At 43.1% G+C, this 19419-nt stretch overlaps 1 protein-coding gene across 1 annotated transcript in view; it reads right to left on the reverse strand.

Moving 5' to 3' along the window:
- The window catches only part of BMP2 (bone morphogenetic protein 2), a 77249-nt gene extending 59666 nt beyond the window's left edge, over window positions 1-17583 (reverse strand). The window contains exons 1-2 of the mRNA XM_089680624.1: window positions 17219-17583; window positions 2989-3347 (exon numbers count right to left, since the gene is read on the reverse strand). Coding sequence (XP_089536750.1) covers window positions 2989-3340 — 352 coding nt within the window. The 5' untranslated portion in view covers window positions 3341-3347; window positions 17219-17583. The remainder of the gene's footprint in view (window positions 1-2988; window positions 3348-17218) is intronic.
- Between the last annotated feature and the right edge of the window lie 1836 nt (window positions 17584-19419).

A 19419-nucleotide genomic window follows, 5' to 3' on the forward strand; every position in this document is an offset into this window, starting at 1 on the left:
TGAATGCGGGGTCCGGGGAGAGCGGATACAGTGAATGCGGGGTCCGGGGAGAGCGGATACAGTGAATGCGGGGTCCGGGGAGAGCGGATACAGTGAATGCGGGGTCCGGGGAGAGCGGATACAGTGAATGCGGGGTCCGGGGAGAGCGGATACAGTGAATGCGGGGTCCGGGGAGAGCGGATACAGTGAATGCGGGGTCCGGGGAGAGCGGATACAGTGAATGCGGGGTCCGGGGAAAGCGGATACAGTGAATGCGGGGTTCGGGGAAAGCGGATACAGTGAATGCGGGGTCCGGGGAAAGCGGATACAGTGAATGCGGGGTCCGGGGAAAGCGGATACAGTGAATGCGGGGTCCGGGGAAAGCGGATACAGTAAATGCGGGGTCCGGGGAGAGCGGATACAGTGAATGCGGGGTCCGGGGAGAGCGGATACAATGAATGCAGGGTCCGGGGAGAGCGGATATAGCGAATGCAGGGTCTTGGGTTTAGTACCATTTTAAAAAGTGTTGAGCCCATAGGCTAGTGCCTACTCGGCCTATTTGGTAATCCAGGAACCGCACCTAAAATACATTGCCACCTTAGCATAGAAATAAATGTCCATGTCAAAGTACACTCACCAGGTATTTCATTAGGTCCACCTTGCTAGTACCGGATTGGACCCCCTTTTACATTCAGAACTGCCCTAACTCTTCATGGCATAGATTCAACAAGGTGTTGGAAACATTTCTTTAGAGATTTCGGTCCATAGTGACATGAGTTACTATCGCTATCATCTGGAACCAGTCTGCTCCTTCTCCTCTGACCTCAACGAGACATTTTCCTCTACACAACTGCCACCCACTGGAGATTTTCTCTTTTTCGGACCATTCTCTGTAAACCCTAGAGATGGTGGTGTGTGAAAATCTCACTAGATCAGCAGTTTTTGAAATACTCAGATCAGCCTGTCTGCCACCAACAACCATACCAAGTTCAAAGTCACTTAAATCCCCTTTCTTCCCCATTCTGATGCTCAATTTTAACTTTAGCAAGTCATCTTCACCACGTCTAGATGCCTAAATGCATTGAGTTGCTGCCATGTGATTGGTTGATTAGCAATTTGTGTTACCAAGCAATTGAACAGGTGAACATAATAAAAAAAAAAAATTAGATCTTGCAAGTGATGGTGGTGAAGCACTATGTATATTGTAAATAGCATCTTTTCTGTGTTTAATTTGATTATGCCGATAAAATCTTTCTATATTTGCCCAAAAGGGTAAATCTGCTTTTTCCTTAGAGGATGTATAAAACCAAAACTGTATTATATTGCAGCGTAATAGTCCTGGAGTGCAGTGGCTGCATTAGTTTGATTTTATTTTTTCAGGTTGAGAACATTTTCAGCCATCACAGAAAATACTTGTTGATCCTGCCAGAAATGCTGTGCCGTAAACGACTAACCCACCCAATGTACAGTGGCTGCGTGGTTAGCAGGATCTGTAGGAGTGTTTTCCTCCTCTCTGCTGCTGAGACTATGGAGACGAGCCCCTCCACAGCTGCATGGAGGAATGCAGGATTTTTAGGAGCAGTTCTTTCCTCCTCTCTGCTGCTGAGACTGTGGAGACGAGCCCCTCCACAGCTGCATGGAGAAGTGCAGGATCTGTAGGAGGAGTTCTTTCCTCCTCTCTGCTGCTGAGACTGTGGAGAGGAGCCCCTCCACAGCTGCATGGAGAAGTGCAGGATCTGTAGGAGTGCTCTCCTCCTCTCTGCTGCTAACTGCTAAGACAAGGTAGGGGCGGAGACACAGGGGGTGCCACAACTGCGAGGGCCACGTGAAATGGCCTGGAGGGCCGGATTTGGCCCGTGGGGGCTTGTGTTTGACATATGTGTTTTAGGACAATATGCGCCAGATACAAATGCTTGCGTTCCGAGCATTCGCGCACATTGGGCGTTTAGCTGTGGGTGGAGGACACAGGTGCACCGTCCAGTCATAGCAGCTCTCAGACTATCCTAGAGTTTAACAGGCTGCCAGCAGAAAAATTAGATGGTGTACCCGTGGCCTCCACCCGCAGGGTGCATACAGTCAAAGCCACTGTGCTGCCCATGTAAAGGAAGTCATGTCTTAAGTCAAGACTGGGTGACAAATACGGCTCCCCCTCCCAGAGATACAGTGGAGGGAGCGAGTGTAGCCAACCTAGGAAGTGTGTTATTCCTAGGATCACCGAGAGACTTGTAAAGTGCAAGTAAAAATAAAGAAGCCTGAAAAACGAAAACACCTGCAACCACCTCACCTATGGACTGGAAAGTCGCAACCACCTCACCTATGGACTGGAAAGTCGCAACCACCTCACCTATGGACTGGAAAGTCGCAACCACCTCACCTATGGACTGGAAAGCCACAATATATACAATATATTACATTGTAGTTTCTGAGTTTAGACACACTTGCATTTCATGAGTGTCCAATTATCCAAAACCAACCAACCATCTGAGGCAATATATTCATTTTATCCACAACTTACTCATGGTGATATCCAAAACATGGCCCTTTCTCACTGGACCCAATGCATACTGACCACTTGAATGTGTCTCACTGGACCCAATGGATACTGACCACTTGAATGTGTCTCACTGGACCCAATGGATACTGACCACTTGAATGTGTCTCACTGGACCGAATGGATACTGACCACTTGAATGTGTCTCGCTGGCCACAATGGACACCTCAAGGGTCATCAACAAAAAAAACTTTTTGAAAATATTATGTTAAAATAAATTCGCCTGAAAGACTTTTTAAATGATTAGGAGTGAAACACTAATTAGCAAGCATGCCAAGTCAGACAGCAGGAGAAAAGATCTGGCTTGGATCATCTACAACCATCCAGCCACTCAAGAACTACAAGTCCCAGCATGCCCTTTTTTGACATTGGGATCTGTTATTCCTCAGAGGATGCAAGGTTGTAGACTTTCTTTGCCTAGAAAAGGACTATGGGAAGGCTTTTTTTTTTTTTGTTACCTTCATGGTGGAAGCTCCTGACTGTATTTGCTCGGCTGGCTGCACGCTCCTTCTGATAATCCATGGGGGGCTTGTCTTGGTTCTCGGCCAGTTGGGTCGAGTGCAGGTGGTACAATTCCAGCATGTAGTGAGGGATTACAGCGTTTTTGCCAGGGGTTGGCCTTCTCTTCAAGCCAAACATATTAAGCAGGCGAAGTTCGAATTGGTTGAGGATGCCCTGTGACTCCTGGGGAGACGCCCGGCCAGACTCTGTGTACTTCCTCCTTCCCACTTCAGGGATCAGACCGGTGCAACAACCCAGCAGCACCTGATAAAGCAGCAGAAGGAGCAGAGATCGGATCCCAGCTACCATGGTCAACCTGGAGCAGAGGTAGGAAGAGACACAGACATAAGTAACTGCCATTGGGCCAATAAAGGTAGATAGAGGTTAGTATGGTGGGCTTCAACCAACAACCTGGAAGCCACATGGGGCATCCAACTCTCAGCAAGAGCCCAGCATGTGTTTGGATACTGCAAGTTGATTTAATAAGGTTGTTTGTGTGTGTGTGTGTATATATATATATATATATATATATATATAAAAAATAATACAACTCAGTACAATAAATAATAAAAACATGCAATAAAAAATTTAAAAAAAAAAGGACGAAAAAACAGAACCAAAAAAAAAAAAAAAAATTATATATACAGCGAAGGAAATAAGTATTTGATCCCCTGCTGGTTTTGAATGTTTGCCCACTCACAAAGAAATGATCGGTCTAAAAATCGAATGGTAGGTGTATTGTAACACTGAGAGACAGAATAGTAACAAAAAATTCTAAAGAAATGCATGTCTAACAAATGATGCACCGATCAAAAAAGTATTTGATCCCCTTCACAAAACATGACTTAGTATTTGGTGGCAAATCCCTTGTTGGCAATCTCAGACGTTTGCTGTAGTTGGCCACCAGGTTTGCATACATCTCGGGAGGGATTTTGGCCCACTCCTCTTGGCAGATCCTCTCCAAGTCATTAAGGTTTGGTGGCTGACGTTTGGCAACTCGAATTTTCAGCTCCCTCCACAGATTTTCAATTGGATTAAGGTCTGGAGACTGGCTAGGCCACTCCAGGACCTTAATATGCTTCTTCTTGAGCCACTCCTTTGTTGCCTTGGCCATGTGTTTTGGGTCATTGTCATGTTGGAACACCCATCCACGACCCATTTTCAATGCTCTGGCTGAGGGAAGATTTGACGGTACATTGCCCTGTCCATCGTCCCTTTTCGGTGCAGTTGTCCTGTCCCCTTAGCTGAAAAACACCCCCAAAGCAGGAGGTTTCCAGCTCCATGTTTTACAGTTGGGATGGTGTTCTTGGGGTCATAGGCAGCATTCCTCCTCCTCCAAACACGGCAAGTTGAGTTGATGCCAAAGAGCTGGATTTTGGTCTCATTTGACCACAACACTTTCAACCAGTCCTCCTCTGCATCATTCAGATGTTCAGTGGCAAACTTCAGCCGAGCCTGGACATGTGCTTTCTTGAGCAGAGGGACCTTGAGGGCACTGCAGGATTTCAATCCTTGTCAGCGTAGTGTGTTACCAATTGTTGTCTTGGTGACTGTGGTCCCAGCTGCCTGGAGATTATGGACAAGATCCTCACGTGTAGTTCTGGGATGATTCCTCACTGTTCTCATGATCATTGACACTCCACGAGGCGAGATCTTGCATGGTGCACCAGACCTAGGGAGACTGACAGTAGTTTTGTGTTTCTTCCATTTGCACCCACTGTTGTCACCTTCTCACCAAGCTGCTTGGCCATAGTTTGGTAGCTCAGCCCAGCCTTGTGTAGGTCTACAATCTTGTCTCTGACATCCTTGGACAGCTCTTTGGTCTTTGCCATGGTGGAGAGTTTGGAATCTGATTGTTTGATTGCTCCTGTGGACAGGTGTCTGTTATACAGGTAACAAAATGAGATTAGCAGCACTCCCTTTAAGAGACTGCTTCTGATCCCAGCTTGTTACCTGTATGAAAGACACCTGGTAGCCAGAAATCCTGCTGAATGATAGGGGATCAAATACTTATTTCCCCATGAACATGCAAATCAGTCATCAGTTGTTAGACATGCATTTCTTTAAAAATTTTTGTTGCTATTCTATCTCTCAGTGTTAGAATACACTGAACATTCGATTTTTAGACCGATCATTTCTTTGTGAGTGGGCAAACATTCAAAATTAGCAGGGGATCAAATACTTATTTCCTTCCCTAATGTGTGTGTATATATATATATATATATATATATATATATATATATATATATATAAATAAAATGCAACTCAATAGAATAAATAATTTCAAAAAATGTATATACACGTAAAACATAAAAGACAAAATAGATAACAAGTAAATAGTTTAACTCAATAGAATAATACTTCTATTTTTTCCCCATGCCCACAAATGACAAATAATAAAATAAATATATAGTAATGCAAAAAAAAATGGCAATATTATATTTGTCAATCATTAAATACAGGGAATACGGTGTAAACAAGCCCTAAGCCAGATCACTATGGGTGAATGAATTTTGCTCTTTACACTACATTATTATACAAGTCTGTCGCTGCATTACACATAATTACATAACGAAGAAAACATTTTTAATTTATACTATACCATTAAAATACTTAAAGTAGAACTATAGGAAAAACTTTTTTTTTCCCCCTTTTCATATTGGAAGAGTTCTAACCATATTCATATTCTAACCCCTGTCAGATTTTCTTTTGCCATCTGTGTCTCATAGCGGAGATTTCCCTTCACTTCCTGTCTCATAGACAAACAGTGAGAGGAAATCCCTGCAAATTAAAAGGAATTCCTTGGGGACACCCCAAGTCACCATCTTTTTGGGAACAACCGATTTTTGGGATTTTCTTTTCTTTCAATGATGGTAGTAAACAGGACAAATAGAGAGGATGGATCTCTCTAACGGGGACACAGGCAGCAGTAAAAACTGACAGGCGTTCTAATCCATCTCCACTCTATCCAAAACTAAAGAAAAAAAAATTGCCTTATAGTAATTTTTTAAACTACAACTAAAGACAAAACGTTTTGTTTTAGATTTGAAAAAAAAAGAGTGGTGAGGGATTAGAACCCCTGTTGGATTGTTATTGCTGCCTGTGCCCCCATGAGGGAGATTCCCTCTCCTGATCACCAATGTCACCATAATGAAAGGGAGGGTAAACCCAAAATTTTGAAGAGGGGAAAGTCTTCCACTGGGGGCAATGGTTTCATGACAACTAGGAGGCGGATTCCCCTCACTTTGGAAAGACATCCGCTCACCTCCTGATGAGTCTACAGGAAAGATGGTGAAAAATCCCTAATTAACAGAAATGGCAAAATAAAAACTGACAGCAGTTTAACCCCCCCCCCCCCCCATTCAGAATGGATAAAAAGTTTTGGCTGTAGAGATACTGTAAGTATTTTTAGTACCATTTCCCATATTTAGCACTTTTTATAACTGCTCATGACTTCTCTAAGTAAATAGAAGTTGGAGGACCTCTGCACTAGTAAAGCATCAAGAACATCATCTCAATCATTTAAAAAAGGGAAGTGCAAAAATTCTGCAAATTTTTTTTTTTCTAAAAAGGTTAATAAGGAAGTTAAAAACTGTACAAGAAAATGTGAAGATTTAAAGGGAAAGTGCTTTTTTGTGTGTGTGATATAATAATCACTAGAAAAATACTTTTTCTAGCTTTGTATTTTTTTCTTGTGTCATCATAGTTGTTATAATGCCAAAAAAAAAAACCCACACTAGAAATATAAATTTTCTAGTAGTGGTGATATTTGTTGTTTGTTAGTAGTATTATTATTAAGAACAAAAACAATGTGTTTGTTAATAGTTTTTATTATTAATAAAAAGGTTATCGTTTGCTATTAATAATAATTGTTTGTTAATACTTAATAAAACAAATAATGTTTTTGCATTATTATTATTGGTTAGTTTTATTATTGTTATTAACAAAATAATGTTTTTGTTAATACTAACAAAAACATTATTATTTGTTAGTTTTATTAACAAAAACATTTTGTTAATAATAATAATAATAATAATAATAAATAATAATAACAATAATAATAAAACTAACCAATAATACAAAAACATTGTTTGTTTTATTGTTTTATTATTATTGTTGTTATTATTATTATTATTATTATTAACAAAATAATGTTTTTGTTAATACTAACAAAAACATTATTATTTGTTAGTTTTATTAACAAAAACATTATTGGTAGGTTTTTTTTTTTTAAATGATTATTATTATTATCAAACAATAACAATAAGAAATTATATATTTTTTAATAACAATACTAACAAAATCAATAATCATTTTTGTTAATAAATCTAAAATATCACTAGCAATTTTTCTAGTATGTTTATTTGTGGAATAATAATTAATATTCTGATCATGAAGAAAACTGACTGTCCCAGCAGCCACAACAACTATCAGGAAAACAAAACTAATCTGTAAAATGTATTTAAAAATGATTATAAAGCAATCCCATGGACGGCCATCAGAATTCGTATTCTAGAGGTTGTATATTTTCAATCCTACAAGTAACTTCTTCAGATTTAGGAACTGAACAGAGCGACCTAAAACCGGCAATACCTTCCTCAGGGCGGAGCTGACTGATGTCGCTGCTTCTAGTGGGACATTTATTTAAAATCTATAAAATAAGACACCAGTATAGTAAAAGGGGACAGAGGCAGACCTGCAAGGAAGGTGGTCTTGTGCTTCACCCCCCCCCCTTCCCTCCCCAGTATATTTAAAGGAAACCTGTAATGAAAGATACACAGGCTGTCATTGCTGTACTCCTTTCCAAAATTCTATCCAGCACATTATTTGTGGCCTCACTGGTCTAGAACAAGCATGCAGCCAATGAAGACCCCCCCCCCAGCAAGCCAGTTCTAGGTCAGAAAGAAGAGACTTGCTGAAGCCACTGAATCAGCCAGACAAGTAGCATTTTTTAGCCCAACAATGGCAGTAGGGCTCTCAGGCAGATGATCTGGAGGAGGGGGCTCCTGCACGTGTGCCGTGGTCTGTCTCCCTGCACACACAGAGGTTGTTGTGTCTGAGTGCAGGATTAGATCACAAGGTTACACTGTACAGGTGTTGCCAGCCCTCGCCAGCTACAAGATCCTTTATTGGCCGCAGGAGGGAAAATCAAACAGTCCCAGCAGAAGGGAAGGGAGAGATCCTCAGCAGGATAATGGACTGTGCAGAGGATGGTGCACAGGGGGCCGCAGTATGGCTGATAGTCCTCAGTATAAAGAACTACATTCAGAGCCAAATCTCCCCGTCTATCCCAAGTTGGGAGGATCTGTCCCTAAAAATCTCCCCCATCTATCCTAAGTTGGGAGGATCTGTCCCTAGGAATCTCCCCCTTCTACCCCAAGGTTAGAGAATCTGTCCCCAGAAATCTAACCCATCTATCCCAAGTTGGGAGGATCTGTCCCTAAAAATCTCCCCCATCTATCCAAAGCTGTGAGGATCTGTCCTTAGAAATCTCCCCAGTCTATCCCAAGCTGGGAGGATTTGTCCCTAGAAATCTCCTCCGTCTATCTCAAGCTGGGAGGATCTGTCCTTCAAAATCTCCCCAGTCTATCCCAAGTTGGGAGGATCTGTCCCTAGAAATCTCCCCCATCTATCCTAAGTTGGGAGGATCTGTCCCTAGAAATCTCCCCCATCTATCCCAAGCTGGGAGGATCTGTCCCTAGAAATCTCCCCCATCTATCCCAAGCTGGGAGGATCTGTCCCTAGAAATCTCCCCCATCTATCCCAAGCTGGGAGGATCTGTCCCTAGAAATCTCCCCCGTGTACCCCAAGGTTAGAGAATCTGTCCCTAGAAATCTAACCCATCTATCCCAAGTTGGGAGGATCTATCCCTAGAAATCTCCCCAGTCTATCCCAAGCTGGGAGGATTTGTCCCTAGAAATCTCCCCCGCCTATACTTTTCCATTAATGTGTTATTGTGTTTGTATCAATCTATTTTTAACAAATATTTATATCTTGTAGAATATATAGATGCAAAATATGCAATGATCATGAATATATTTTCAGATGTCCCAAGCTGGGAGGATCTATCCCTAGAAATCTCCCCCGTCTATCCCAAGCTGGGAGGATCTGTCCCTAGAAATCTCCCCCGTCTATCCCAAGCTGGGAGGATCTGTCCCTAGAAATCTCCCCCCTCTATCCCAAGCTGGGAGGATCTGTCCCTGGAAATCTCCCCCATCTATCCCAAGCTGGGAGGATCTGTCCCTAGAAATCTCCCCCGTCTATACTTTTCCATCCACTACTGAACTTGTATAAAGACATTTCTAAGGATATTGATGTAATGTAACATATAATCATGTAACAGACAATGATCATGCCTATTTTGTTAGCTGTCCCAGAATGGGAGGGGGGGGGCTGTCCCTAGAACCCCCCCCGACTGTCAAACGGTTGATCCTTTTCTACCAACTACTACATTTGTATAAAGGAACACATTGCTGTCTTGTAACATTTAGGCTCGGTTCACACTCCTGCGACTTTGGATCTGACGTGCGACACCCACATGTCTTGCCACCCAAAACAAGTCGCAGGACATGTGAAAAGCCATGTTTTTCTATGGCAGCCATTCCAATTACAACTTCCGAAGTCGCGGAGACTCCAGGAAAGGTTCCCACACTACTTCCATGTGACCCGAGTGTAAAAGTCGCACTCCAAATCGCATGACTTGGAGTCGCCTAGTGTGAACCAGGGGCGGACTGACCATTTGGAAACTCGGGCACTGCCCAAGGGCCCGGGGTCAGTAGGGGGCCCCATGAGATGCCCCTGGTACCTTTTTCATAGGCTTTTTTGAGTTTGGGCAAGGACACAGGGGCTCCATGATCCCCTATTGCCCGGGGGCCCCATGAGTTGTCAGTCCGCCCCTGGTTCCATTACAAATGTACAATACATTGATAGTTTTGCTATAAAATGGATTTCTTCATACAAATGTAACAATCTAAGATCAGCAATGGATGGCAACGGATAGACAGCTTGAGATCCTGATGGATTTCTAGGGACACATCTTCCCAGCTTGGGGCAGCGAATATAAAGCATGAACATTGCATCTTGTATGTGAAATTTACAATCCAACGATATGTGTTGTAAGAAATATATTCCTTTATACAAATAGGACAATCCAAGAGCAGAAATAGATGGATGGAAGAAGATAGACAGAGACAGGATTTCCAGGGACAAATTCTCCCTAACATGAGTCATTACATACTATCAGGGGCAGACTGACCATTTGGAAACTCGGGCACTGCCTGAGGGCCCGGGGTCAGTAGGGGGCCCCACGAGATGCCCCTGGTACCTTTTTCATAGGCTTTTTTGAGTTTGGGCAAGGACACAGGGGCCCCATGATCCCTTATTGCCTGGGGGCCCCATGAGTTGTCAGTCCGCCCCTGCATTCTATATATTTACATGAAATTATCTATTGTCCCAAGCTGGTGGGGCTGGTTTTTGGACCCCCCCCCCTCCTATCTATCCTTTGTTAGCAATCAATTATGGATTTGTACAGAGAAATAAAAGTATAATAAAAAAACAAAAAAAGTAACATTTGTGACTGTATCCTATGCAATGGCCAGCTGTCCCTGGAAATCCTCCCTGGCTCTCTCTATTACTGATCTGGGATTGTCAAATGTTACGAAAAATGTGTAAAGAGTGGCATCCTGTGAGGGGTCCTGATTCTGTCCCTGGAAGTCCATTGCTGGGAGTACCTGTGTGCTGTCCCAAGCTGGGAGGATCTGTCCCTGGAAATCTCCCTCGACTCCCTGTCTATCCTTTCACATCAATCTATTATGAAATGTGTATAAAGTAATACATGTATGATAAAACAAAACAAAAACTTCTATTTTGTAACATTTGTGACTGTATCATAAGCAATGGCCATGCTTATATGGTCAGCTGTCCCAAGCTGTGAGAATCTGTCCCTGGAAACCTCCCCTGAAGCTGGGTTCACACATGTGTGGTATATCGCATGCGATTCGCACAGGAACCGCACCGCAATCCTGTGCAAATCACATACAAATTCTGTGCGGTGCGATTTGAGTCATAGATTTTGTATGGCTCAAATCGCACAGCATCCGCACCAAAAAGGTGAAGGATCCTTTTGTTTTTGTCCAAGATAGAATCGGATCGCACGGGGAGTCACACCTACGTGTTCCGGTTCTGCACATCGCACCACATTTTGCGGACCGATTTCGGGGTGCTGTAACTTAACATACACACCCGCAGTGGTTCGCATGAATGGGATGCGATTCTGATGCGCTGCGAATTCCCTATGTGAACCCATACTCACTGCCCTTTTCATTTCACATGATTTCCTATGGGACACGTTCACATCTCCGCATTTTTTGGAAAGGGTCGGGACTTTTTTGAAGACAATAAAATTGCATTTTTTTGTTCTATAGACTTCAATGGAAATGCTGCAGAAAAGCATGTAGTGCGTTTTTTGCAGCATTTTAAATCTGCCTAGCAGCAAGAAAGGAAAAACGCAAAACGCGGCAAAAACGCAATGCAGAAACGGCTCAAACGCAAACTGCATAGGTGTGAACCTAGCCTTAGTCTTGGTTCACACTACTGCGACCTGTGCGACTTGAGTGCTACTTTGATGGAATGCCTGGGTAATCTTCCTGTAATGTCAGATCCAAATCTCATCAACAGGGGCAGACTGACCATTTGGAAACTCGGGCACCGGTAGGGGGCCCCATGAGATGCCCCTGGTACCTTTTTCATAGGCTTTTTTGAGTTTGGGCAAGGACACAGGGGCCCCATGAGTTGTCAGTCCGCCCCTGCTCATCAATATAGAGGAGGATCCAACTTAGAGGCGACTTCCATTAAAGTCTATGGGCACACGTCGGATAGAAGTCGCCTTGCAGTAGTACAGGAACCTTTTCTAAAGTCGGAGCGACTTCAGTAATGCTAATTAGGACAGCTCTCATTGACCAACATGGGATTTCACATGCCATGCGACTCGGGGTCTCATAAGTTGGATCCCAAGTCAAGGCAGTGTGAACCAAGCATTTAGTCTCGGTTCACACTACTGCGACCTGAAAGTCACGCGACTTTTCCAGGCAACATATTACTTTTGAAGGAACTTTCAGGGAATGCTTAGGTAATCTTCCTGTAGTTTCAGATCCAAATCGCATCAATATAGAGGAGGATCCAACTTAGAGGCGACTTTCATTAAAGTCTATGGGCACACGTCAGATAGAAGTCGCCTTGCAGTAGTACAGGAACCTTTTCTAAAGTCGGAGCGACTTCAGTAGTGCTAAGTAAGATGGCTCTCGTTGACCAACATGGGATTTCACATATCATGCGACTTGGGGGTCTCACAAATCGGATCCCAAGTCACGGAAGTGTGAACCCAACTTTTAGTCTCAGTTCACACTACTGCGACCTGAAAGTCGCGCAACTTACACTGCGACTTTGCCGTGCAATTTGAGTATCACTTTGAAGCAGCTTTCAGGGAATGCCCAGGTAATCTTCCTGTAATATCGGATCCAAATCACATTAGTATGTAGATGAGCATCCCACTTGGGGTGACTTCCATTAAAGTCTATGGGCATAAGTCGGATAGAAGTCGCCTTGCAGTAGTACAGGAACCTTTTCTAAAGTCGGAGCGACTTCAGTAATGCTAATTAAGACAGCTCTCGTTGACCAACAAGGGATTTCACATGCCATGCGACTCGGGGTCTCATAAGTTGGATCCCAAGTCAAGGCAGTGTGAACCAAGCATTTAGTCTCGGTTCACACTACTGCGACCTGAAAGTCACGCTACTTTGCCAGGCAACGTACTACTTTTGAAGGAACTTTCAGGGAATGCCTGGGTAATCTCCCTGTAGTTTCAGATCCAAATCGCATCAATATAGAGGAGGATCCAACTTGGAGGCGACTTCCATTAAAGTCTATGGGCACACATCGGATAGAAGTCGCCTTGCAGTAATACAGGAACCTTTTCTAAAGTCGGAGCCACTTCAGTAGTGCTAAGTAAGATGGCTCTTGTTGACTAACATGAGATTTCACATGTCATGCAACTTGGGGTCTCAAAAAATCGGATCCCAAGTCACGGCAGTGTGAACCCAACCTTTAGTCTCAGTTCACACTACTGCGACCTGAAAGTCGCGCAACTTACAGTGCGACTTTGCTGTGCAATTTAGTATGACTTTGAAGCAGCTTTCAGGGAATGCCGGGTAATCTTCCTGTAATGTCGGATCCAAATCACATTAGTATGTAGATGAGCATCCCACTTGGAGGTGACTTCTATTAAAGTCTATGGGCACAAGTCTGATAGAAGTCGCCTTGTAGTACAAGAACTTTTTCTAAAGTCGGTGTGACTTCAGTAGTGCCAAGTAAGACGGCTCTCATTGACTAACATGGGATTTCACATGTCATGCAACTTGGGGGGGGGGGGTCACAAGTCGGATCCCAAGTGGCAGCAGTGTGAACCCAGCCTGTAACATCAATCTATTAAGAATTTATAGAAGTATATGATTAAACAAAAAATGATATAATGTAACATTTGTGACTGTGTCCTATGCAGTGGCCATGCTTATATTGTTGACTGTCCCCGGCTGGAAGGATCTGTCCCTGGAAATCCTCTCTGGCTCTCCTTTACCATCAATTAAAAATGTATTACATGTATTAGTTAAAAACAAAAACTAAACAAAAAACACAAACGCACAAAAAAAAAAAATGTATTGTAACATTTGTGACTATATCATATGCAAAGGCCATGCTAATACTGTCGCTGTCCCAAGCTGGGAGAATCTGTCCCTGGAAATCCCCCCCCCCCCAGCTCCCGGTCTATCCTTTTAAGGTCAATCTATTACGAATTTGTATAAAGTAATAAATGTATGATAAAAAAAAAAAAAAAAAGATGTATTGTAACATTTGTGGCTATATCATATGCACTGGCCATGCTAATATTGACTGTCTGAAGATGGGAGGATCTGTCCCTGGATAAGTCCCTGGAAATTCTCCCTGTTACTGCCCCCAGCTCCCTGTCTATCCTGTACCAGCAATTTATTGAGGATTTATATGCAGAAATATATGTATAGTTAAATAGTCACAAATTGTTTCAATATATCATATGCAGTGGCCATGCTTATACAGTTGGCTGTCCCAGGCTGGGAAAATCTGTCCTTGGAAATCCCTTCCCCCAGCTCCATGTCTATCCTTTCACATCAATGTATTATCAATTTGCATAAAGTAATACATGTATAATAATAAAAAATTGTAACATTTGTGACTATATCATATGCAGTGGTCATGCTAATATTGACCGTCTGAAGATGGGAGGATCTGTCCCTAGATAAGTCCCTGGAAATTATCTCTGTTACTGCCCCCAGCTCCCTGTCGATCCTTTACCAGCAATTTATTGAGGATTTATATGCAGAAATACTTGTATATAGTTAGTTAAACAAAAAAGATATTGTCACAAATTGTTACAATATATGATATGCACTGGCCATGCTTGTACAGTTGGCTGTCCTAGGCTGGGAAAATCTGTCCTTGGAAATCCCCCCCTTCCCCCAGCTCCATGTCTATCCTTTCACATCAATTTATTATCAATTTGCATAAAAGTAATACATGTATAATAATAATAATATAAAAAAAAAAAAGAATTGCAACATTTGTGAGTATATCATATCCTAATATTGTTGGCTGTCCCAAGCTGGGAGGATCTGTCCCTGGAAATCCCCCCCAGCTCCCCGTCTATCCTTTTAAGATCTATTATGAATTTATATACAGTAATACATGTATGATACAAAACAAATTGTAAAAATGTATTGTAACATTTGTGCGTATATCATATGCAGTGGTCATACTTATATTGTCTGCTGTCCCTGGCTGGGAGAATCTGTCCCTGGAAATCCTCCCTGGCTCTCCTTTACCATCAATTAAGAATGTATTTAAAGTAATACATGTATAGTTAAACAAAAAAACAAAAAAACAAAAAAAGAGATATATTATAGCAATTGTGACTATCAAATGAAGTGGCCATGAAGTTGGCTGTCTGAAGATGGGAGGATCTGTCCCTAGATATGTCCCTGGAAATTCTCCCTGTTACTGCCCCCAGCTCCCTGTCTATCCTTTACCAACAATGTATTGAGGATTTATATACAGAAATACATGTATAGTTAATCAAAAAAGGTAAAGCCACAAATTGTTTCAATAGATCATATGCATTGGCCATGCTTATACACTTGGCTGACCCAAGCTGGGAAAATCTGTCCCTGGAAATCTCTCCCCTCCCCCAGCTCCTTGTCTATCCTTTCACATCAATCTATTATGCATTTTGTATAAAGTAATACATTTAGAATAATAATAATAATAATAATAATAATAATAAAAAAGACATAAAGTAGTATTTGTGATTATATCATATGCAGTGGCCAAGCTTATATAGTTGGCTGACCCAGGCCGGGAGGATCTGTCCTTGGAAATCCCCCCAGCTCCCTGTCTATCCTTTACCTTCATTATATTATGAATTTGTATAAAGTAATACATGCATAAATAAAACAAAACCACAACAAAAAATATATATTGTAACATTTGTGACTATATCATATGCAGTGGCCATGCTTATATTGTTGGCTGTCTGAAGATGGGAGGATCTGTCCCTAGATATGTCCCTGGAAATTCTCCCTGTTACTGCCCCCAGCTCCCTGTCTATCCTTTACCAGCAATGTATTGAGGATTTATTTGCAGAAATATATGTATAGTTAAATAGTCACAAATTGTTTCAATATATCATATGCAGTGGCCATGCTTATACAGTTGGCTGTCCAAGGCTGGGAAAATCCGTCCCTGGAAATCCCCCCCCCCCCCAGCTCCCTCTCTATCCTTTCAAATCAATCTGTTATCAATTTGTATTATGTAATACATGTATAAAAAAAAATAACAGATGTATTGTAACAACTGTGAGTATATCATTTGCAATGGCCATGCTTATATTGTCGGCTGTCCCTGGCTGGGCGAATCTGTCCCTGGAAATTCTCCCTGTTACTGCCCCCAGCTCCCTGTCTATCCTTTACTATCAATTTATTGAGAATCTATATGCAGAAATACATGTATAGTTAAACAAAAAAAAGATATAGTCACAAATTGTTACAATCTAACATATGCAATGGCCATGCTCAGAGTTGACTGTCCTAGGCTGGGAGGATCTGTCCTTGGAAATTCCCCCCCCCCCCAGCTCCTTGTCTAATATCATATACAATGGCCATGCTTATAGTTGACTGTCTAGTCTGGGAGGATCTTTCCTTGGAAATCCCCCCCCCCCCCCAGCTTCTTGTCTAATATCATATGCAATGGCCATGCTTATAGTTGACTGTCCCAGGCTGGGATCTGTCCCTGGAAATCACCCCCCCCCCCCAGCTCCTTGTCTAATATATGCAATGGCAATTATATTGTGGGATGTCCCAGGCTGGGAGGATCTGTCCCTGGAAATCTTCCCCCCCCCCCCCCCCCAGCTCCTTATCTAATAGCATATGCAATGGCCATGCTTATAGTTGACCGTCTCAGGCTGGGAGGATCTGTCCCTGGAAATATCTCTCCCCCTCCCAGCTCCTTGTCTAATATCATATGCAATGGCAACTATATTGTTGGATCTCCCAGGCTGGGAGGATCTGTCCCTGGAAATCCCCCCCAGCTGCTTGTCTAATATCCTATGCAATGGCCATGCTTATAGTTGGCTGTCTCAACCTGGGAAAACCTGTCCCTGGAAATCTCCCCAGACTCCCTGGCAATCCTTTATCATCAATTAAGAATCTGTATAAAGTAATCCATGAAAAGTGAAACAAAAGAAAGAGCTACATTGTAACGTGTGTGACTGTGTCCTATGCACTGGCCATGTTGATATTGTTGGCTGTCCCAGGCTGGGGTGATCTGTCCCTGGAAATCCCCCCCCCCCAGCTCCCTGTCTATCCTTTCACATCAATTATGAATTTATATAAAGTAATACATATAAGACAAAATAAAAAGGATATATCGTAACATTTGTGAGTATCCTATGTACTGGCCATGCCGATATTGTCGGCTGTCCCTGGATCTGTCCCTAGAAATCCTCCCTGGCTATTACAGATCTGGGATTGTTAATAACCCCACGGTCCCCATGTGTGTCCGGGGGGTCCCTGTGGGGTGTCCCTGGCAGCCCCTCGCTGGGTGTACCTGTGTGCTGGATCTGGATGAGAGTATGGAGCTCTCTGGGTTTCCTCCACATCACTGGCTGCCCCTCGTCCACCTTCCCAGGACTGCTGAGCGATCCCCCCGGCCGGTCCTGAGCACAGTCCTCCTCTTTTTAAACATGGTAGAGGTGGAGGAAAGCGATCCCTCCCGGGCTGGGAGAAGTCCCGACTTTCTGTCCTGAAGTCGGAGGTCCTGATCAGCCTACAAGGTGAGCTGTGATGTGGTGCAGCTGGGGGGGGCTCATCTCCATCCAGAGGGGGGGAGGCTGGCCCTGTGCAGCGCAGGCTCTCTATCCCATGTGCAGCAACAGGCAGCCTGGCAGGATAGCCCTCTGTCCATGACCGCTCGGCTTCTTCCCTTTGCTCACCAGCAATGTGGGTTTTCTCTCTCTCTGATGTCATGGGAGCTTTCTGCCAATCAGAAGCTTGACAAGGGAGCTGGCAGGGCGGTGAAGGTAAGCCGAGTGTAGGGAGCAGCCTGTGATTACCACCCCCCACCCCTCCTCCTTCTGCTCCATGACTCTCTGTAGAAGAGATGTGCCACCTGCTGGAGGGACTTAGAACTGCATTCTATTCCCTGACAGCTTACAGCAATATTAAACCCCCAAACCAAAAATGTCATAAATTGCAGCCGACCAATCATTACCAATCCTCACCAATCATTAACAATTCTGACCAATCCTTACAAATCATTACCAATCATCATCAATCATTACCAATCCTTACCAATCCTTACCAATCTTGACCAATCATTACCAATCTTGACCAATCATTACCAATCCTGACCAATCCTTACCAATCCTGACCAATCATTACCAATCATTACCAATCCTGACCAATCCCAACCAATCCCGACCAATCATTACCAATCCTGACCAATCCCAACCAATCCCGACCAATCCTGACCAATCATTACCAATCCTTACCAATCCTTACCAATCCTGACCAATCATTACCAATCCTGACCAATCATTCCCAATCCCGACCAATCATTCCCAATCCTTACCACTCCTTACCAATCCTTACCAATCCTTACCACTCCTTACCAATCCTGACCAATCATTACCAATCCTGACCAATCCCGACCAATCCTGACCAATCCTTACCAATCCTTACCAATCCTGACCAATCATTCCCAATCCTTACCAATCCTGACCAATCCTGACCAATCATTACCAATCCTGACCAATCCCAACCAATCCTGACCAATCCCAACCAATCCTGACCAATCATTACCAATCCTGACCAATCCCAACCAATCCCGACCAATCCTGACCAATCATTACCAATCCTTACCAATCCTGACCAATCATTACCAATCCTGACCAATCATTCCCAATCCCGACCAATCATTCCCAATCCTTACCACTCCTTACCAATCCTTACCACTCCTTACCAATCCTGACCAATCATTACCAATCCTGACCAATCCCGACCAATCCCGACCAATCATTACCAATCCTTACCAATCCTGACCAATCATTACCAATCCTTACCAATCCTTACCAATCCTTACCAATCCTGACCAATCATTACCAATCCTGACCAATCCTTACCAATCCTGGCCAATCCTTACCAATCATTGCCAATCCTGACCAATCCTTACCAATCATTACCAATCCTGACCAATCCTGACTAATCCTGACCAATCCTGACCAATCCTTACCAATCCTTACCAATCCTGACCAATCCTGACCAATCATTACCAATCCTGACAAATCCTTACCAATCCTTACCAATCCTGACCAATCATTACCAATCCTGACAAATCGTTACCAATCCTTACCAATCCTGACCAATCATTACCAATCCTTACCAATCCTGACCAATCATTACCAATCCTGACAAATCCTTACCAATCCTTACCAATCCTGACCAATCATTACCAATCCTGACAAATCGTTACCAATCCTTACCAATCCTGACCAATCATTACCAATCCTTACCAATCCTGACCAATCATTACCAATCCTGACCAATCCTAACCAATCCTTACCAATCCTGACCAATCCTTACCAATCCCGACTAATCATTACCAATCCTTACCAATCATTACCAATCCTGACCAATCCTTACCAATCCTGACCAATCATTACCAATCCTGACCAATCATTACCAATCCTTACTAATCATTACCAATCCTGACCAATCCTTACCAATCCCGACTAATCCTTACCAATCCTT

This window comes from Staurois parvus, unplaced genomic scaffold (assembly GCF_062004578.1).
Source record: "Staurois parvus isolate SC_StPar_1 unplaced genomic scaffold, SC_StPar_1.0 ptg000248l, whole genome shotgun sequence".
NCBI classification, from domain to species: Eukaryota; Metazoa; Chordata; class Amphibia; order Anura; family Ranidae; genus Staurois; species Staurois parvus.